At 58.1% G+C, this 19,622-nt stretch overlaps 1 protein-coding gene across 1 annotated transcript; it reads left to right on the forward strand.

Moving 5' to 3' along the window:
* The first annotated feature begins 1,337 nt into the window (after positions 1 to 1,337).
* Positions 1,338 to 17,736, forward strand: TRIT1 (tRNA isopentenyltransferase 1). The gene is made up of 11 exons (XM_055800236.1): positions 1,338 to 1,537; positions 8,024 to 8,164; positions 8,603 to 8,701; positions 8,919 to 9,067; positions 9,963 to 10,105; positions 10,379 to 10,490; positions 11,042 to 11,154; positions 12,307 to 12,384; positions 14,162 to 14,271; positions 14,608 to 14,725; positions 17,112 to 17,736. The coding sequence occupies exons 1-11, from the start codon at positions 1,364 to 1,366 to the stop codon at positions 17,315 to 17,317; spliced, it is 1,443 nt and encodes a 480-aa protein (XP_055656211.1). The 5' UTR covers positions 1,338 to 1,363; the 3' UTR covers positions 17,318 to 17,736.
* The last annotated feature ends 1,886 nt before the right edge of the window (positions 17,737 to 19,622 follow it).

The following is a 19,622-nucleotide window of genomic DNA, read 5'->3' on the forward strand; positions in this document are numbered from 1 at the left end:
CACCGACACTGGCAGACTGGTGTCCTTTTTCAGCTCAAGGTGACCCTCCCGATAAGGTTTTTAGTAAGGTGTGCTTTTTCGTGCTGAAGGCACATAGGATGTTTAAAACATTATTTTTCTTTCTTGGAAATGATGTTGCAGATCTGTGGCCAGAGCTGAGACCCTCACCAGTGGAAAATGTAAGTTGGTCTCAAATCAAACCGGGGAACAGTTGCAGTTTTGCACACACCTTCGAGTTCTCCTGCTTAAAGCCTGCATACATAAATATATATATATACTTGAAAGTTCCCTGGTTACTAAAGCAGATGTCTCCTCTCACATTGCCACGGTAAGGACGAGGAAAACAGGCTGACAGCGCTATTAAGCGAATAAAATAGCAGGGCTTTTCCTCCTTGCTCATTCAGTGCTGCGATTCGCAAGTGCCGGCTGTAACCATCACAATCCAGCGTTCCCAGCCCTGACAGTTATTTTTTTCATGCGCGTCGCCCTGCTCGCACCCTGCTCCTGGCCACTGCCCCCCTTGCCTCTGCTGCCATACCCCCCCCCCCCCACTGCTGCTCTCCCACCCACCGTAGCTTTGCTCCTGCCCGCGCCGGGTTTGGGGGGCAGCCTGCGCCGGCCCGGGGGTGCCGCGGGCACGGGGCTGCCTTCACGCCTGGGCTGGCAAATTTTTAGGACAATTTCCCGAGGCGGTGATAATCCCTTCCCCTCCGAGGGGGGGGCTGGCTGCCCGCACCCCTCCCCGGTCCGCAGCCTCCCGCTCCCTGTTGCTATGGCAAAAGATGTGTGTTGCCAGGGAAAGCGGCAAGGCTGAGGTACCCTCCTCCCGCTGTCGCCATGGCAACCGTCTCCCTGCCTCGCCTCCCCTCTGTCGCCACGGAGACAGTCGCCCGCTCCCCATCTCCCCGTGTTGCCGTGGCGATGGGGAGGACGAGCCTCCATGGAGGCTGCCGTTGCCACGGCAACGCGCGCCTCTCTGTTGCTATGGCAACTGCCCCCCTCAGCCTCCTGCCCCGTTGCTATGGCAACAGCGTCTTTCTCATCCCATCCTACCCCCCCCTCCAAAAAAAAAAAAAAAAGGTACCACGGGGCTGAACCCCACTCCTGGGCACGGGCCGGGTGTGAGGCCCTGGGGGGGCGGGGGGGGGCGGGCAAGAGGGGCCGGGGGCGCGGGGCTGGGCAGGGCAGGGCCGGGGCCGGGGAGCGGGGCCGGGGGCAAGGGGGAAGGCCCCGGGCCGAAGGCGGGACCCCCCCCCCGCCTGGCAGACGGACCCGGGGCGCTGGGCCCGGCCCCGGCCTCCCCGCGGGTGGCCCCGTCCGCAGCCCCGGCCCCGTCCCGCCCCCGTCCCGCCCGCCCGTCCCCATGGCAGCCGCCGGGCCGGGCCGGGCCATGGCGGCCGCGCTGTGCCGGGGCCGGGCGCCGCCGCCGCGGCCGCTGGTGGTGATCCTGGGCGCCACCGGCACCGGCAAGTCGGCGCTGGCGCTGCAGCTCGGGCTGCGCCTCGGCGGGGAGATCGTCAGCGCCGACTCCATGCAGGTACGGCCGGGCCTGGCCGCCGCGGTGGCCTGCGGGGGGCCCGGGGCAGGCCCGGCACCGGGAGGCGGCGCGGCCGGGCCCGGGGGCCGCGGAAGGCCGGAGCCGGGCCCGGGGAAGGCCGGAGCTGGGCCTAAGGGAAGCTGGAGCCGGGCCCGGGGCCTGGGGAAGGCCGGTGCCGGGCCCGGGGACGGAGGAAGGCCGGAGCGGGCCCGAGGAAGGCCGGAGCCGGGCCCAGGGATGGAGGAAGGCCGGAGCCGGGCCTGGGGGCCGAGGAAGGCCCGAGCGGGGCCCGGGGACGGAGTAAGGCCGGGGCGGGGCCCGGGGAAGGCCGGAGCCGGGCTCAGGGATGGAGGAAGGCCGGAGCCGGGCCCGGGGAAGGCCGGAGCAGGCCCCGAGGAACCTGGAGCTGGGCCCGGGGATGGAGGGAGGCCGGAGTGGGGCCTGTGAAGGCTGGAGCTGGGCCCGGCATCCCCGGCGGGGCCCTGGCCTGGCTGAGGGTGTTGCAAGGGCACCCGGCCTGGTACCAGCCTCGGCCCGTCCCAGAGGGGCCCAGCCCCCGGGGCTGCAGCTGGGCCTGCCTGGGGACCCCGGGGCCCGTGGCCGGCTGCCTGTGGGCAGCACCGCGGGGATGGATCCTGCCCGCTCAGTGTGCGCCCACCGCCCCGTCCCCACGGCCAGTTGCTGGTTTTGGGGTGAGCAGTGTCACAGCTGCCCCCCGGCCGGGGGAAGCCTGCTGGCCTGGCTTGTTAGCCCCGAACGAGGCGGGTACCACCAGAACTGTAGGGCTGGGTTTGTTCAGACCCCCCACAATACATTCAGCTTTTCAAAGGAAACCAAAGAGTGTTTTAATTTTAACCCACAATAAAGCTACGCGGAGGTGTAAGGAGCAGTTGACCAAGGCAACACAGCAGCTGGAGTTGGTCGATAGTAAGCGATACCCAGGGGTTGCCCCCGCAGATGCAGAACTGCCGACATGGACCATGGGGACGTGCTGTGGGTCCTGCCTAAGAAATGGCAGCTGGAGGGGGGGTGTCCCGACTGGGAGGGCAGGGGGGACAGCAGCCTTCCCCAGCCTGTTTGTGGGCACAGTGTAAGTGAGGCTGTGACATGGCAGCTGGAGCTGAGTGCTCCTCTCCCTGGTCACCAGCAAAGGGACATCAACGAGATACGGGAAAGAATATTAAAAATTATATTTGCTGCTTGCCAGTGACAGACTCTGTGGTCTTGTCTCTTACTGCAAGTGGCAGCATGGAATATATCAGTTGTACAGCCAGGCTCAGTATATGCTGAGGAACTGAGTCTCGTTTTTTCAGTCCTAATTGTGTTCAGCTACCAGAGCTTTGCCACAAGATGTAGATTTCAGCTGCCACAGGTATTTTGTTATTGTTCAGCAAAATGTTTTCCTTTCCTAAATCAACACTTCCACTGTTTTGTTTCTCTAGTGCCTGAACTTTCCATCAAGGTTAACATTTAACGTATTTATTGCGCTTTTTAAAAAGGTGTTTTCTGCCAACAACATCCCTTGCCCTTTGTGCTGCTCAGAGATCGACTCTTGCTGTCCTACGGCCACCTCCTTGTTTCCTTCACTAGATGGCCAATGCTGGTCACTTTGTATCCTACAGACCTAAATTTTAAAAACTCCCTCTCCTGCATTTGGAGCAAGCAATCAGAAAGCTGTAGTTTTATGGAATGTTTTCCTTAAGCTCTTGGAGAAAGAGTGTTTGAGATCGGAGCTGAATTGACAAAACCCTGCGGGGACAAAACGTTCATGTGATACGCAGAAGCTTTGTCCAAGGCTGCCTGGTTGTGGGCAGCTGCCCTCCCGGCTGCCCAGCCCAGCCGTTGTGAACCGTCATGCATTGCTGGTGTTGGGAGTCCTTAATGAAGGTCCGTCTTGCTCTCCCTGAGCCCGGTGGGACTGCCTGCGGGCTGCTTTTCTCTGCAAACCCGGGCTGGGATGGGGTGGCTTTTAGGTGGCTGCTGTTAAGTTTCCAAGGCGGGTTACTCTGCTCTAGTGTCTGCATCAGAAATGTCTCTGAGCCGAGCTCTGCTGGTGTGGTTTTACTAGTGCTGACCTTCCTGATCCAGACAAGCCTTAGAGCTTTTGTTTGGTTATTCGTGCACGTTTGTGTACCGTAAATGCTGAGATTCTTGGATGTCGCAGTGACCACCAGCCTAGCAGGCTTTAATATCAGGGAAGCAGCTATTAACTTCAGCACTCCTGCGATCACGAGGCTCCTGCTGCATCCCAAGCTCTGCAGACGTAGCTGGAGCCGACTGGCGTGCTGTGAATTCTTGTTTCATGCTGGTGGATGTTTTGAAGCATGTATTTTGTGCTCTGGTTGTTTCAGGTCCCACTATGGGAATGCAGGCGCTGGGAGGACTCTGGCTGCAGGCGCCCAATGGCATCTGGGCTCGAGTGGCTCTTGTCCTCCTTTCCTTTTAATCTCATTCTAGCGTGACTGTGGAGCGAGCTGAGTAGCTCTGCTACTTTTATCCCATAACGCAGCGTGCTTTCAGCGTGGCCTCTCGGGGCGGCGAGGCGGGGGAGCCCTGCCTCTCCGCAGCTCCGGCCGCCTGAAGGCACAGCCTCAAGCAGTGCGTGTCTGCGCCTCCCCCACCATGCTCCACTAACCCCCGTGCCCCGCTTAGGCGGCTGCAGCCAGCCAACTGGGTCTGCTTTCTTTCTGGCTTTGTTCCCATGGAATATTGTCTCCCCGCCGCATATCCCTCTGCCACGCAGAGCTGGCTCTGGTGTCCTTGTGGAAGAGTCGCTGGGTTTTAAAAATCCCATTGCTCATTCTCGACTGACAGCTGCCAGCGGCCATGTCGCCCTCGGCCCCCTCTGTCCATTCATCGCTGCGCCCTGCGCGAGCTCCGTGGAGCTCTGACAAATGCTGGCAGTGTTTTGGGCAGCTGCTGGAGCTGGAGCCAGGCTCGGGAAGGGGCCGGGGAGCCCCGAGCCCACCTGTTCCCACACACAGGCACCCCTCTATCTCCAGAGCATTTTTGTCATGACTGTGGGTCACTATGGTCAAATTACAGACTTAGCTGCTGCCTGCGTGCAGCTCAGGAGCTCTGGTTAATCTGATGGCCTCTTAATCTTTCTTTTTGGCCTTTCTGTTGCCATTTGTCATCCCAGTGAGTTTCCTTTAGGAGTAAGTCATTCCCTGGGAAAGCCAGGTGAGGTGAAGCCAGTCCCGTTTCTTAGTTCCTGGCTGAGCAGTGAGCATCCAGCGATGCTGGTGCCAGCCTGCTGGAGGGCCCCGTCCGCTCCTGATCCCACTGTCCCTTCTGGATGTCACCCTTGGAAGTGGAGATGCAATCCTTCTCTGGGGGCTGTTGTAGCACACTGGGGACATTTGCCAGTTAATATGTCAAGTCAGGACGTATTAAAGAGCCTTTGCTGACACCCTTCTCTTGGCAGGGATCAGGGCGGGGAGCGTATCGTGCTCTCCTTGCACCCCTGGCTTGGTTTGGCTCCTCCATGCCCCTCTCCAGCTGGGACATCCCTTGGCTCCCGTGAAATCTTCACTCTCTTCCTGGCTGTAGGTGACACAGGCATCATGTCACCTTCTACACTGCGCTCAGGGCAAGGACAGTGCCTTTCCCCCTCTAGTGCAGATGGTGACAAAGGGACGGAGTTTGGGATTGTGCATGAAACTGGTGGCAGAGCCAGGGTTTGGGAGAGCCAGGCTGTGGGCTGAGGCTCCTCACGGGATCCTGAGGGTCGCTGGTGCTTGTGGCTCTGTGAGGATCGCTGGTGCTTGTGGCTCTGCCTCAGTTTCCCCACCCTTTCAAAAGGGCGACGGTGCTGACCTGCCAGCACCGTGCTGTGTGCTGTGGGGTGACCTGCCCGGGGGTTTCAGCAGCAGAGGTGGGAGGATGCCGTCAAGGCTAAGCATCTTTAGTCCGCAGCTTGTATTTGCCGTCTCAGAGGCCTGCTGCTCCGGGCTGCCGCTAATCTGTTCTGGGGCCTTAGAAAGCAACAAAGGCTTATCTGAGCCGCTTGCTGAAAATAGAAATGAGTGTCAGGAGGACGTCTCAGTGCAAGGCCCTGCCGACAGCCAGCTGGTGGAAACCTTCTCCGGGCTTTGCTGGGTGTGTGTAAAAGGCCGCCTTTGTTTCCTGCCAGCCCACACACTGACGCCGCATTCCTCCTCTTGTTGCCAGATATTTGGGGAGGCTCTTGGTGGTTAATCTCCAGGAGAACCTTGGGGGATTGGAGCCTGAACTGTAAATCCTGGCTCTGCTGGCGCAGGACACTGGGAGCTCCCGGCTGCCTCCGAGCCTCCCTCTGTACTGACTGGGATTTCAGACAGACGAGTGGGAGTTGGAGGAGCTGGGAGGGCTGGACTGGCCTGGCCCTTGCTGGGAGAGAGAAGGCACTGAGCCAAAGCTCACCAAATCCAAAGGTTTTCCAGCGCCAGACTGGAGACCTGGGTTGAATGGTGCTGCGCAGCCCGGGCTTGGCTGACGGATGGGGATCGATAGGCTGCAGCCAGCCACAGGGCACGTTGGCAGAGAACTCCCTCTTGGGTCTCTCTTGTCTGCTCTCGTTCCCTGGAGCCAGCTGGGTTTCTGCAGGGCAGAAAGGAAAAGCATTTGGTTGCCCTCCCGCTCCTGCCTGGCTTCCTGCCCCCAGGCGAGCTTTTTTCCCCGCTGAGGGACCGGAGCAGGAGCAGGAGCTGGCCCTTGCCCTCGGAGCACCAAGTTGAGCAAGATGGGGAGTGCCTGCCGAGCCGCAGCCGGTTCAGCTGCCCCAGCAGCTCGCATGACTGCTCCAGGCAGGGATCGGGCTTCCCTGCTCCACTAACCTCGGATCGTCCCTTGCTGCCGCTCCGTGCCTTTTGCCTGTGGGTCACCTCTGTGTCACCTTGTCCTTCTGTCTGGGGCCCGGTGGAGGCCGTGCTGCAGCTGGAGGCTTGGCAGCTTCTCAGAGGGGATTAAGGGGAAATTTGTTTCTGGAAGTCTGGCCCTCTGGCTGGGGTGGTTTCTGGGTGATGGAGGGGGAAGTGAGTACAGCCATTTCCAGTCCTTTCTCCCATCAGCCCGGTTCATCCCAAGCTGGGAGACTGCTCCAAGCAGGAAGGTGCTGAGAGTTAAACACCTCCTCCCTGTGACTGCAGCACAAAGCAGAGCCTTAGCCACCGCCTGGCATGAAGGGTGCTCAGTCCTGGGCATGGCGCAGAGCTGGGCTGGGCAGAAAGGCGGCATGCTCGGGGTGCCGGTCCCCGCTCTGATCCCTTTGCAGCTCTCTGGAGCCTTGCAACACCCATTGGCAGGCATGCCCAGAGCACAGGGGCACCCTGTGCCGAGGGGAGTTGTGTTTGCATGCCATGGTGAGCAGCGTGAGGAGCCTTCCTCGCTTCTCCTGGGCAAGAGATGCTCTCATCTGAAAGGGCTCTGCTCACGGGACCCAGCCGAGCCGTGGGGATGGGGTGCCAGGCTGGGGCGGCTCTGATACTTGCGCTGCCTGGGTCTGCGGGCTGGGCTGTGGCTGTTGCTTTATGCAGCCTGGAGGGTGGATTCGGGCTGTGGCTCAGATGCTCGCTGCTGGAATTGCAGTTTGCCTTGGCTCTTTACCAAGAATGCTCCTGAGGGGTTGGTTTGGGTGGCTTTTCTTTCTTGCTCTGCTTTTAGCTGTCTAGCTGAGGACCAGCATCTCTCAGCTGTGCTCTCCCAGGTTGTATATCCCAAACTGGAGACTGAAGACACACCTGGAAGCAGCGAGATGCTGCTGGTTGTGCTCACCACTGTCTCTGGGCACCTTGGTGCAGGACAGTGTCTGGGGTCAGTGACCTGCGCCGATGAGTTTTGCTCCCCTCTGCATCTAAGTTGGCTCGATAACAGGCAGTGGGCAGTACACCAGGCTTTCAAGGTGTGCATGAGCTGAGACAGTTTGTGTGTGTCTAGGAGGCTTCATGAAGTTTTATATTGCACCCAGAGATCTTTGCGTGTTACGGGAAGCAGCACTTCTTCCTAAACAGAACTCGGTGCTGTACTGGAGACGTGTGTTTGGAGAGAGGCACACCTGAGCTTTTAGATGAGGAGGTGGCAGCTTGGAGGCAGCTACCCTCATTGTTTTGGAGCTCCGTGCTTCTGAGCCAGCCTTGGCTGGTTCCGCTGAGCGGGCTCTGACACCGCTCTCTGATCGCTCGATCAGCCTTTCCATCCCGAGCTGCAGGGTTATATCAGCCCAGGAAAGCAGTCATGAGCGATCAGACTCAGTTCGTCTCCCATGGGCAGGAACAAACACCAGAGAGAGGCAGTTTGGCCCTGGCAGGAGCAGGCTTTGGTGAGATTCCTGCTGCTGCACCTGAACGGGGGGTGTGTGGCCCTGCCTGGGCTGCCTGCTTCTCCAGAGACCAGCAAGGGCTTGGAGGGTGATTGGGACAGGCAGGGGCTGTGCGTGGTGGGAGCAGCAGCAGTCGGTGGGGATTTCTTGGGACACAGACATGAACGACAGGCTCTTCTCTCCCCCAGGTGTACAAGGGCTTGGACATCATCACGAACAAGGTTTCTCCCCAGGAGCAGCGTCTGTGCAGACACCACATGATCAGCTTTGTGGATCCCCTTGTCTCTAACTACACAGTGGTGGATTTCAGAGACAAAGCTGTGGCTCTGATATCCTTCACGCTGCAGCCTGCCTGGCCGAGCAGATACAGACTTCCCCCCTCCACAGCCAGGCCTGCAAGAGGGATCTTGGGCTCTTCACATTGCAACTAACCCCGGTTTTCAGAGAATACTGCTAGCAAGAGGGGCTTAGACCTTCTTTTACCCAGCTAATGCTCAGGGCTGGTTGGGCAGATCTCTGCTGCACTGCAGCAGCGCTGAGCTGGCTGTTGCCCTGCCTGGCGGTCCCTGGGTGTCCCTGAGTTTTGGTGGTAGCTGAGACAGGTAGCAGAGGATAGTGAGAGATGAAGGACACCTATATATAACCTTGTCCTGCAGCCTCACCAGCTCCGTGGGGCTGGGAGAGCAGCGTCTGGGCCCCAGGCTGCTGCTCCCCACAGCCCTCCCACCCTCCTGTGCATTCCTGTTTACGCTCCTTGACGATGACACATTGAAGATATCTTTGCCAGAGACAAGATCCCGATTGTTGTGGGAGGAACCAACTACTACATCGAGTCCCTGCTCTGGAAGGTCCTTATCAACACTAAGGTACCGTCGGGGCTCTGTGTATCCCTCTGGGAAAGGGTGAGCCCCTTGTTCAGGGGGCAGGCTTCCAGTGACCAGGCATGGTGTTCCCCCTGGTAGAGTGTGGCAAGGAGAACCAGAAGCCTCCTCATTCACCCCTTGGGTCTGGGGGATCTTCTTGCTTGTGCTGGCCTTGCACGTGGATGAGTGGCTTGATCCAGGGCTGCCTTGTACCCCACAGGAGAAAGCCAGCACAGCCCCCGGGCCCCTCACCGACCGGAAAGTGGAGCTGGAGCAGCTGGACAGCGTTGAGCTCCATCGCCGCCTGAGCCAGGTAGACCCAGAGATGGCAGCCAAGCTGCACCCCCACGACAAGCGCAAAGTGGCCAGGTGAGCTCAGCATGCCAGGGGCAGGAGGTGCCAAGGCCTGGCGCCCCTTCCTGAGGGAATTGTGTGCCTGGGAATGTGGCAAGAAGGGCTCTCCCATCCCAGGCGGGTGCTCCTGGCCTCTTAGCAAGGTGCGTGGGGAGCTTGGAGCACTGGTGTTGGGGAGCCCTCTGGGATCTGAGACCTTTGGCCGTACAACCTCCAGTTTGAACTGCCTTTGGGGTCCAGGACAGCGCATTGCTCCTGGCTTGCGTGCACCAGGGTTGCTCCCGCTGCAGTGCCCCAGCAGCAGGATTTATCTGGAGCTATTTAAAGAGTAAGCTGCCGTGCTGGCTGAGTAACATAGCTGAGCTCTGTGGGAACAGCACGGCAGCAAGACCAGGCTTGCTGCTTTGGTGGGCCCATCCCAGCCGAGCCCTGGCCCCGGGGGAGCAGAACACCGCCCACCCCATTCGCACGGTGCAGGGGGACAGAGGGTTGGGCACCCCATGCAGCTTTCTCCACCTCCCTGGCTGGGCTGGGCTGAGCTGGTGGTAACGCTTCGCAGCATCAGCGCTGGCCCCTTCCCTGCAGCACTGCCTGGCTGGAAAGGGCAGGGCTGGAGCCAGAACCCCGTCCCCTGCAGGGCTTGTCCCAGTGCCAGGCAGGAGTGGGTGGCTGTGCTCTGGGCTCCTTGGGTGCCGTCACTGTGCTCTGCATTGCGTTGCACCCCCAGGACCTGGGTGTGCTTGGGATGCTGGGCACGGGAGGGGGCAGAAACCTGCCCTCCCCCCTACATGAGAGGGTTGGATCTCAGCAAGTGTCTGCGGTTCCCTTTGCTGGAGCCCCCAGGGCTGCTGGGGAAATGGAAAAGCTCATCCTCACCCAGCCTCTGAGCTCTGTCTGTCTCTGCTTACAGGAGCCTCCAAGTGTTTGAAGAGACGGGGATCCCCCATAGTGAAATCTTGCACCAGCAGCAGGAGGAGGAAGGTGGAGGGCCCTTAGGTGGGCCCCTGAAATACCCACATTCCTGCATCCTGTGGCTCCATGCAGACCAGGCAGGTGAGAGTGGGCTCCTGGCTGGCTGGGTACGGTGATGCAAGGTTAGGGCTGCCTCCCTGCTGCTGCCCCAGCCTCACCCCTGAAGAAGGCAGCAATTCCTTTGGAATCAGTGGGTGTGACAGAGGACTTGCTCCCCTGGCCTGGTGGGCTCTGCCTTCCTTAGGTGGGCGGGGAGGCTGGCAGTGCCGCCCGTGTCCTGCACATTGTCCAGCTGTGGGCCTCCCGAGGGCACAGCTCCGAGCGGCTGAGCGTGTCCTGCTCTCCTCCTCCCAGCTCTGGACCAGCGGCTGGAGAAGCGGGTGGATGACATGCTGGCTGCAGGGCTGCTGGAGGAGCTGCGGGACTTCCACCAGCGCTACAACCGAGAGAAGGTGGCTGCGAACCGGTGGGTGCTAAGCCAGCTCCCTTCCTGCTCCCACTCCCGCCTACAGACCCGTGCGAGGGCCCAGCCCTGCCCGCAGCACCTCCAGTGTACCGCTGCTGCTGCGGCAGGGCCGGCAGGCAGGAGGGATGCCTGCCTCTGGGGGGGCACCGTCAGCGCCAGCGGAGGGGTCTGAGCCAGCCGGATCCTCCAGCACTTCCTGGCCTTCCCTGCCAGAACCCTGAGACCAGGGTTGGTCAAGCAGCAGAGTCTCTGTTGAATTAGTTTTGCCCGGACCATAGCTGCCAAGTGGTGACATGTCCATTCAATAAAATTTACTTGGTGCTGCCTGAGCCTTCACACGACAAAGCTGACATGAGGTGGCACTGAGGGCACTGGCGTGTGTTCCCGTGTGTGCCTGGCTTGGCTTGTCCCCTGAGGCCATGTGCTTGTGTCACCTGCGGAGGTCCCTGCAGGGTGAGACGCAGGGACCTCAGCTGTTCTGGGGAGGGTTGAGGTCTCCCGCTGTTCTGAAGGAGATGGCCTTGACCCCTGCCTCTCGTCTTGTTCTCCAGGCAGGATTACCAGCACGGCATCTTCCAGTCCATTGGCTTCAAGGAGTTCCACGAGTATCTCATCAGCGAGGGGAGTTGCTCACCCGAGACGAGTGCCTTGCTGCTGCAAAAAGGTGAGAGGAGCACCCTGCATGCCCTGCGTCCCTCAGCCCCACGCAGCCCCAGGTGACGCTGCGTGATGGTCTGGACCAAGCTAAAACCTTGGGGCAGGTCTTGTTGGGGTTGAGCTGCACCTTTCTGTCTGCATTTTCCGCTTCTGCCAGCCCAGAGGGGCAGGGACTCCTTTCCCAGTGCCTGGATTGCTTCTCTGAGCCCACTCAGAGCAATTCCTCCCTCCCTTCCCCCAGGTCTCCTTGCAAGGTGTACTGGGCATAGTATGACTTGGGATCTAGAGCTGGTCCACCAGTGCCCTGGGTGGTGGAATCCCAGCTGGGGTGCGAATGCTGTGGAGAACAGGGCTAGAAAGAAGGAACAAAGCGGAACTCAGATCTGATTCAGCAGTATTATGGTGGGAAGGAATCTGGGGATCTAGCAGGTCACGGCATGAGTCAATAGTGATGCACTCTGATGGCATATTTTGTTCTGGAGTGTCTGGACTAGCGGGTTGTTGTTAGAGGGAGCTGCTCTGCTTCTCAGCAAGGCGAAGGTCCCAGGCAGAGTCGATCTGTGTCAAGGAGGGTTCAGTGCAAAGCAGAGGTGGAGGCTGAGGAAACCACAGAAACGATAAAAGCCTTGAAAACAAGTCTGGTGCAGCAGGGGCTTATTGTGTCTGCCCAGGAGACGATTTTGGAGGGATACGATAAGTCTGGTACTAAATACTGAAAGGTTGTACAGCGGTAAACTGTCCTCTGGCCCCCCTCTGGGTAGGACAAGCAGTCCTGGGCTCCGTTTGGGCAGGGAAGCATTCGGTTAGGCATTACGAGAGCAGTGCTGCAGCCCTTGCACAGATTGTCCTACCTGCTAAAAGCTTCAGGGTAGAGGTTTTGGGACACCTTGTCCAGCTCTTCCGCACTGCCGCTGACCCTGTGCTGTCTGGCAGGGCTCGGTCTCTTGGCCATGATGCTCACTTCTCACTGCTGGCTTGGAGACCTTCAGGCTGTCAGTAGAAAGACTTCTCTTAGGCGAGCTTGGTACCATCCAGCACAAACTTCTGTCTTGTGTGATTTTGCCCCACTGGAGCCGACAGCCTCTTCCCACTCAGCTCTGAGCTGAGCTTGCGGTGTCGCGCTAACCTGTGGGGTTTTTTTAATCCCTCTCTTTCAAAGGGATCCAGGCCCTGAAGCAGGTGACCAAGAGATACGCCCGGAGGCAGAACAAATGGGTCCGAAACCGCTTCCTGAGACGTAAGTCCTCTATTCTTGCCATACCTCGCCATCCCTGTTCTTGCATCTCTTCTCGTGCCTTCTCAGCGCGTCCCCTGCTCCCAGCTCAAGAGAGGAGAGAGGTGGCTCCGCTGCTGGGGGGCAGTGTGTGCTGGGGGAGCCAGGAATCTGGCAGGGATCAGACGATCCTGCCTGGATTCTTCCTGCTGGCCTAGGCTGCCCTGGCTTTGTAGGTGCCTGGCCCCTGGCCAGATCCCTCCAGGAGCCACAGGCACCTCGTGTCCCAGTCCATCCAGGAGGCTCTGCCCCGATTCCTGCCACATGTTTGGGTTGCAAAGCAGCCGCTCGGCCCTTCTGAGACAGCCTGCCCAGCACTGCCTGTGTTTATCTTGCCCACAGCCTCTCTGCCCAGAGGCTCGGGAAGTTAGCTCCTGTGTCCCCTGGACCCCTGGCTGCCTGGGAACATCTTCCCCTCCCCACAGAAGTGCCATCGGGATGGCTGATCCCCCAACAGAACAAAACTGCAAAGGCTCAGCCCCGTGCTGGGCAGCAGTAGATGATGATAGCTACAGCATCCCTGCAGCCTGTCCTGCTGACGGCTCCCGAGGGGCTCCGGGAGGGGGTGCCCAGCACGATCCCTCTCCCCACGTACCCACATATGCTCCCGGCGCAGGGCGAAAAGCCCAGTTGACAGCTGCCCTCCACATTAGGAGCAGGAGCCCGCTGGCTGCTCTTAGCCTGGGCCGTGCTCACCAGGGTGGCAGGGAGCCAGCAGGACTTCCCCATCCCAGCCCCGGCCCTGGAGCAGGGCCAGCAGCAGCAGCTGGGAGCCGGGCACTTGTTGAAAGGTGCTTGGTAGGGGCAAAACAACAATAAATAATAATAATAATAAAAAAAAAAAAGCAGGGAGAAACTTGACTCAAAAGACAGGCTTTGAACGAGGTGCAAGAGCTTTCCTGGAGCCGTGTGCTGGGGGGTTGTGGCTCACCTTTCTGGTGGCAGGTGTGCTTCAGATCGGCCCTGTCGGGAGCTTGTTTGTGGTTGGGGCGATAAAAAGCAGCACCTGCTGCAGACTGGCACGCGGCAGCCTTTGGTGGCTTTGTCCGAGCGGGGCCGTGTGCCCGCTGCCTGCGGGCAGGTGAGCCATGGCAGGGCGGCCGTGCTGCTGGGGGGAGCGGGCACGCTCTGATTGCAGCTGGTTCACCCTGGCCGGGCTGCAGCGAGCCCCCCGTGCCCTCGTGCCAGGCTGGGGGAGGCCGAAGGGGTCATTTTGGAACTGTGCCTCATCAGGTCGAGGCATTATAAAATAGCATCTCCTGCCATGGGCTCTGCAGCCGCCCCAGCGATTCCAGCTCTGAGTGGGAACCTGCACGTGCGGATTCCTCATCCAGACTCCATGCCTGCATCTCCTTGTAGGCTTTGTGTGATGGCTTTGTGCCTGGATCTCGCTTTTTGATCTGCTGCAGCCTCCTGTGGACCACGGCTGTGATGGAAGTGTTTGTGGTTGTGACGGGCTGTTGGGGTGCTTGGATTTCGTAACGCTGTTCCCTGAAGGCAGACAACCGTGAAGGTGCTTGCTTGAGTTCTTACGTGTTCTTGCTGTATTGTGAGGGTGCCCCCCCCCCCAGCTGAGATCTTTGGATATTTTGGTGCTGGAAAAGCTGGTGCCATTTCTGAGTGCTAAAGGACAGCGAGGCAGCAAAAAGCAGATCCCCCTGGTCACAGCATAGCCCCGTGGGTGCTGGGACGCGGTGCTGGGGGGGTTCTGGCAGTGACCTGCCCTTCTGTGTCTCCGTAGGTCCCGGGCCCAACGTGCCCCCGGTGTATGGCTTGGAGGTGTCTGATGTCTTGCGGTGGGAGGAGGATGTGCTGAAACCTGCTCTGGAGATTGTGGAGAGCTTCATCCAGGTACTGGGCAACTGGAGTTAACACACGAGCCGTGGCTGAGAAGCCGATTGCTCAGCAGCCCACGGGCCCCATAACTTGGCACTTAGTGTCTCCCACGGGCAGGGCTCTCTGCTTACATGTCCAGCCTTGGGCTTTCCTTGCAGTGGCGGAGAGTTGTCTACGCTGAAAATTTCTCCTAATGCCCAGTACTTGTCTTGCATGATAAAACTGCAGCGTCTGTCCTGCTAACCTTAGTGGCTGGGTATGGCAGGTTCACGTTCCAAACTCAACCAAAGCGAACAAAGGCAAGCAATTTCTCATAGCAGAAACCAATTGGAGACGTTATTTAATCTACAGGGACGTGACCCCCCAGCGGAACCTGTGAAGATGGAGTATGATGTAAATGAGAACAAACGGAGTCATCGCGTGTGTGAGCTCTGCAAGAGAGTCATCATCGGGGACAGGGAGTGGACAGGTAGGATCTGGCAGGGGGGAGAGGAGAGGACCTGGGAGGGGGTGCAGGGAGTGCAGTGGGAGGGATGGAGTGAGGCAGTTCTCCGAAGCGGAGCAGCTTCCTTGGCCGGGTGACCCTCGGCACATGATCTTGGGCTTTCAAGGATTGTTTACAGCCCGTGTATGAAAGCAGCCATTTGCAAGCCCAGAGGGGGTGCAGGAGCTGTGCCACAGCAGCCATCTGTCGGGCTTCCTCCCCTTCCTCGGCACCCGGTAAACACTGCCGCTCTCCGCCGGCACGCCAGACGCGGGGATCTATACGTAGCATCGAGCCGCAGAGCTGTCTGTGTTTGGGGCTGCCAGTCCTTTGCAGCGCTTCAAATACTTTGTCAAAAAGCACAGAACAAATTTGTTTCTTCTCAAATTTTGTTGTGTAAAACGAAAGTTTAAAAATGTTTTTAATAGCTCAGTTCTGCTCCAATATCTCCTATTTATGTGTTGGGTTTTTTTCAAAAGTATTCCTAGCTGTAATGGTAATAGAAAGGGATTTTCTATTTCCAATGGACTTACTTTAAAAGAGCTCAGCTGGAATCAGATTAACTCAGTGAATTTATCTGTGCTGGGAGGCTCACGCTGAGAACCAGAAACAAAAAGTAGTGGAGAAACTGGCTGCGGAAATGAAACTGGTAAATCTCCATGTGTCACCCAAATGCAGTATATGCAGACACAATACAAAGATAAATTTCCCAGGTTGTTGGTTGTCGGATTTGAATGAGTCGCTTATTCCTGTTGAGCGGGGTGCTGCTGAGAGCAAAGATGGAAGCTGGCTCGGAATGGGAAGCTCATTGCAGTGAGATCGGTTTGTCAGTCTGATTGTTATTTTAGCCAGTCTCAGCTCGGAGGTGCTTTGAAGGAGCTTTACCTACTCCAGAACTACAGCACTCTGAAAGCTGTTGGGGCCCGTGCCATCCTTCCAGGTCCAGCAAGTTTTGTGACCGCGTGAGAACTCCTCAAGATCCCCCCAAACACTACAGCTGCAACTACACATCCTCTAGGGATTTCATCCCAGATTCTGATAGATGATAATACCTTTCTCAACCGAGACCAGCTGTTGTTCTCTGCATCCAGCTGAGTTTGCCTCAGATCTCCACGGGATGGGAGAAAAATGGTCCAAAACCTGGGTGTTACTTGTAACTGCAAAATGTAAAAGCTCGAAGGGAAGTGAAAACAGTAGTGGGAGCTGAGTCGATCTGCAATCTGGTCTGTTTTCTTAAGTCAAGTTACAGATATTTCTGGGAACTGCTTCCCAGTACCCCACTGGCTCTGGAAGGTTTTAAAATTTTATCTAATTTTACAACTTGTGTGGACTTAAAAGAGCACACCTGCCCAGACAGCAGCAGCGATCGGCACTTTTTCCAGCCCCTGTAAGCTCTGGTGTTGCTTGCAACAAATTGTAAGAGGTGAGACTTTATTTCAAGCAGAGGGTGACCCTACAGCGTTGTGATAAAGCAGCAGCTTTGCGTGTAATTTCATCCTTTGGCAGAAAAGGATGACTGGAAAACGCCTGAGGGCCTTGATTCAGTGAACACATACCCTCGTTTAATTAAGGCCCTGCCTGAAAAGTTTGCTGCTTTAATTGCTGCTCTGATCTCTTAGAAATAGCAAAACCACCCTGCTAAGATGGTACATTGGTTTGGTTAGATAAAGCGTCTTCTACTTAGATAATACCACTGATACGGGAGGTTTTGCTGTCCTTAACTGTGATTTCAAACAGAAATGCAGCTCCTGCTACCCCGCTGTCAATACAAGTTGCAACCCTGGGATTATGCCTCTGTTCCCGTCTTGATTCCTGCAGAAGTGCCCTCGTAGCTGGGGGCCTTGCCCTGGAGTTATGCAAAAGCATAATTATGCTCCAGGCTCCGTCTGCAGCCGCTCTGTGGCTGTACAGGATATCCCCAGTGCTGCGGTGCGGGCATCCCGCCTACAAATGATCCTGGCAGCGCTCCACGGGGTGCTGGGGAGTTGCACAACCTCACCCGCATCCTGCGATGTGCTGCCTCTTGGGTAACACTTTTCCTTCCTCCCAGGCATCGTGTCTTGGTTGGGAGCAGACTTGCTGGGGAGGTTGGGTCCTGACAATCTGGAATCTTCTACAGGACCGGAATTTTTCCCTCTCCCCGTCCTTCCTGGGGTCAGAAGGCTTGGAAGGGTTGTCCCTCTCTGAGCCCTGATAGTTTGGCGTGAGAAATGGCCCGGACAGGGCTTGGGAGGTCACTTACCCGCTGGGATGAGTTGTGCGGCAGGGTGGGAAGGGAGGGTGCTCTGCACTGCACAGGGGATCGATCGGCTTGGGTGTTCCCTTCCCCAAATTCCCCAGAATTAAATGCTCCCTTCGCCTCTTCCCCCAGCTCACACACGATCCAAATCCCACCTGCACCACGTGAAGAAGAGAAGGAAGCTGGAGGCCGCCAGCCGCGCTGCAGGGACTGCGGGGGACAGCGGGGGTGCGGAGACCTCGGAGGAGGACAGCCGCTTGCCTTTGCCGCCGGCCTGCAAACCAGCTGGTGAGGGGGAGCAGCCGCGCTGCCACCTGTACGGCGAGGAAGCGCTTTAGTCCTGGGTGGCCTTGAACCGAACAAGCAGAGTCATTTTTATTTCAGGATGAGGCAGGTGTGTAAGTGATGGCCAAAGGCCGTCGGCTGCATCAGATCCTCTTCATGTGGCCTCATCGCGCCGGGTTCCCATGCTTCCCCAGCTCAGCCTGGAAAGGGCTGCGCCCCGGGGCAAGGCTGCTGGAGGCATCCACCCATGCCAAGTGCTAATTCCTACCAGAGACGCAGCATTATCCTCGGAATGGTTGAGCCGATCCTCCTGGCATGCAAACTTGGTGTTCTCGGGGACAGAAATCCCCTGCGCTCCTCCAGCTTGGCCAGGAGTGCAGCTCCGGAGCTGAGTGAGCTCTTACTGCCTTTATTGTGGAGAGGGTTATTTTTTTTTTTTCCTTTTATATGGAAATAAAGTTGCAAGATTATTGTGGGTTCCCCTCCCTATTAACCAGCGCGGTTTTCTTGCTCTCTGTTTCCACCTGGCCCAGGTTCCCTGCTCTGGGCACAGGGCAGGATCTCCAGACCTGGTTCCTTCTTCCAGTCACCTTTGCTGCAGCTTCTGGGGGAGCTGAGCAGATGTTCCCAGCTCGGTGGAGGCTGATCCCTGTGCACAGCAGCAGGTGCAGAAGGAGCTGGCACCTGTCAAACAGGAACTTGGGAATGATCTCATCAAGTTTGCAACAGATGAGCCTGTCCTAGTTAAAGCTGAATTCCCGGGGGTTTACACTGTAGTTTGGCAGTGGGAGCCGGTCCCACATTTAAATCCGAGTTGCTGAGCTGCACATTCCTTGTGCTGCGTCCATCGGTCTCCGCAGCGTTGTTCCTGGAGGATTCCTGGAGGACGCGAGCACCGTCTGTGTCACTGCGCTTCCCGAAGTGCCGCTCTGGGCCAAACCGGGAGAGCCTTTTCCAGGGCATTTGGAATTCTCCTGGCGAATGCAATCAAGACGGTTCCTCCTGGGAAGGGTTTGGGTTGGTAGAGCACAAATTCTTCCTTCAGCTGCTCGCGATACACCGTGTGGCAAGAGCCATCTCCCAGGGCTCCGCCTGCGTGGGGAAGGGCTGCGTGGGCGGATCTGCCGTCGCAGGCTCTGGAGATGCCCGCTCTGGTGGGATTAGATCAAACCTCCGGTTTGTGTTCCTCAGCATTGAATTATTTCCGTAACGCTCCATGGGGCAGCTGCCTTGGGCCGTTTGGTAGGGGTACGGGGTGGCTTGGGAGCTCGGACTGGAGGGAATATGCAGGGAAGAGCTGGGAATTTGGGTTGGCTTTTCTCTGCCAGCATTGGGCAGAGCTGGGCATCGGCTCTGAGATGCTGAGCATCGCGTTTGCGTTGCTGGCTCTGCCTGCGGCGCCAGCTGAACCTCTGCTCCAGCCCAGGCTTGTTTGCCATCTGCGCTGACTCAAGCGTGTGTGGACGTGGGCTCAGCCCAGCGCTGGAGCAGGTGGCCGAGGGGTCACGGAACCCTGTTCCCGGAGCCTGGATGGATGAGACGCAGGTGAGGCCGGGTGTAAAGCCCCGTTTGTCACCGATGTGCTGAGCGTGGCCTTGTGATAGCCAGCATGGACACGTTGAGTCATCTCCCCAGGCCAGGCTGGGATCATCTGGGCAGCTCTGTGAATGAGGGGTGGGATTATCTGCTCTGTTTCCTGAGCGGAGTCAGATGACCATACTGTTAGAAATGGATTTAATATCCTTAATCGGTTTAATATGAACTTTGTTATCCCCACAGATAAATGTTATTCCTCCACCACAAGAGCTGCTAGTCTGCCTGTCCTGCTCAAGGACCTGCTCCTAACAGGTGCTGCCGCAGCTGCGGGGTCTCCCGGGTGTCCCCCCTGCTCCGTGCTGCCTGCTGCAGCGCCTTGTTTTCAGGGAAGGTGTCCCAGGAGGTCGGGGTGCGCTGTACCTGCTCGTTCATGCTCTGGCTGGACTGGGAAATGGAAGCTGGAAGCGTGCCCTGATCCTGCCAGCAGCAAGAAGCAGGTGAGTGCGTCCTCAGAGGAGTAGGGGCTGCCAACGAGGACGTGAGTTTTTACTTTTGCAAAGCCAGGGCCAGCACGCCTGCCACGATTTGCTCTCCAAGGAAGATGCCGGTGTCTGTTGTAGCCCTGCTGTTCCAGGCAGGGACTGGGATGGAGCTCCCAGCAAGGGTCGCACCAGTTGCTGGTGCTGGCACACCTTGTTCAGCTCCTGCTCCTCTTGCTCCAGGCCCTGCTGGCTCCCGGCTGCCTGCAGAAGGGACAAACAATACAAAATCCAGCCAGGACTCGCTGAGAAAGTTGTTGCGGGCTCATGTTTCAGGCTGCTG

Source organism: Falco peregrinus, chromosome 3 (assembly GCF_023634155.1).
Source record: "Falco peregrinus isolate bFalPer1 chromosome 3, bFalPer1.pri, whole genome shotgun sequence".
Taxonomy (NCBI): domain Eukaryota; kingdom Metazoa; phylum Chordata; class Aves; order Falconiformes; family Falconidae; genus Falco; species Falco peregrinus.

Excerpts from the sequence above, each read along its gene's own strand:
- TRIT1 (XM_055800236.1), top strand. The coding sequence starts at position 1,364 with ATGGCAGCCGCCGGGCCGGGCCGGGCCATGGCGGCCGCGCTGTGCCGG. Across the intron at positions 8,165-8,602 it reads GAGACAAAGCTGTGGCTCTG|ATTGAAGATATCTTTGCCAG; the intron begins ATATCCTTCACG and ends TGACGATGACAC. Across the intron at positions 8,702-8,918 it reads AGGTCCTTATCAACACTAAG|GAGAAAGCCAGCACAGCCCC; the intron begins GTACCGTCGGGG and ends TGTACCCCACAG.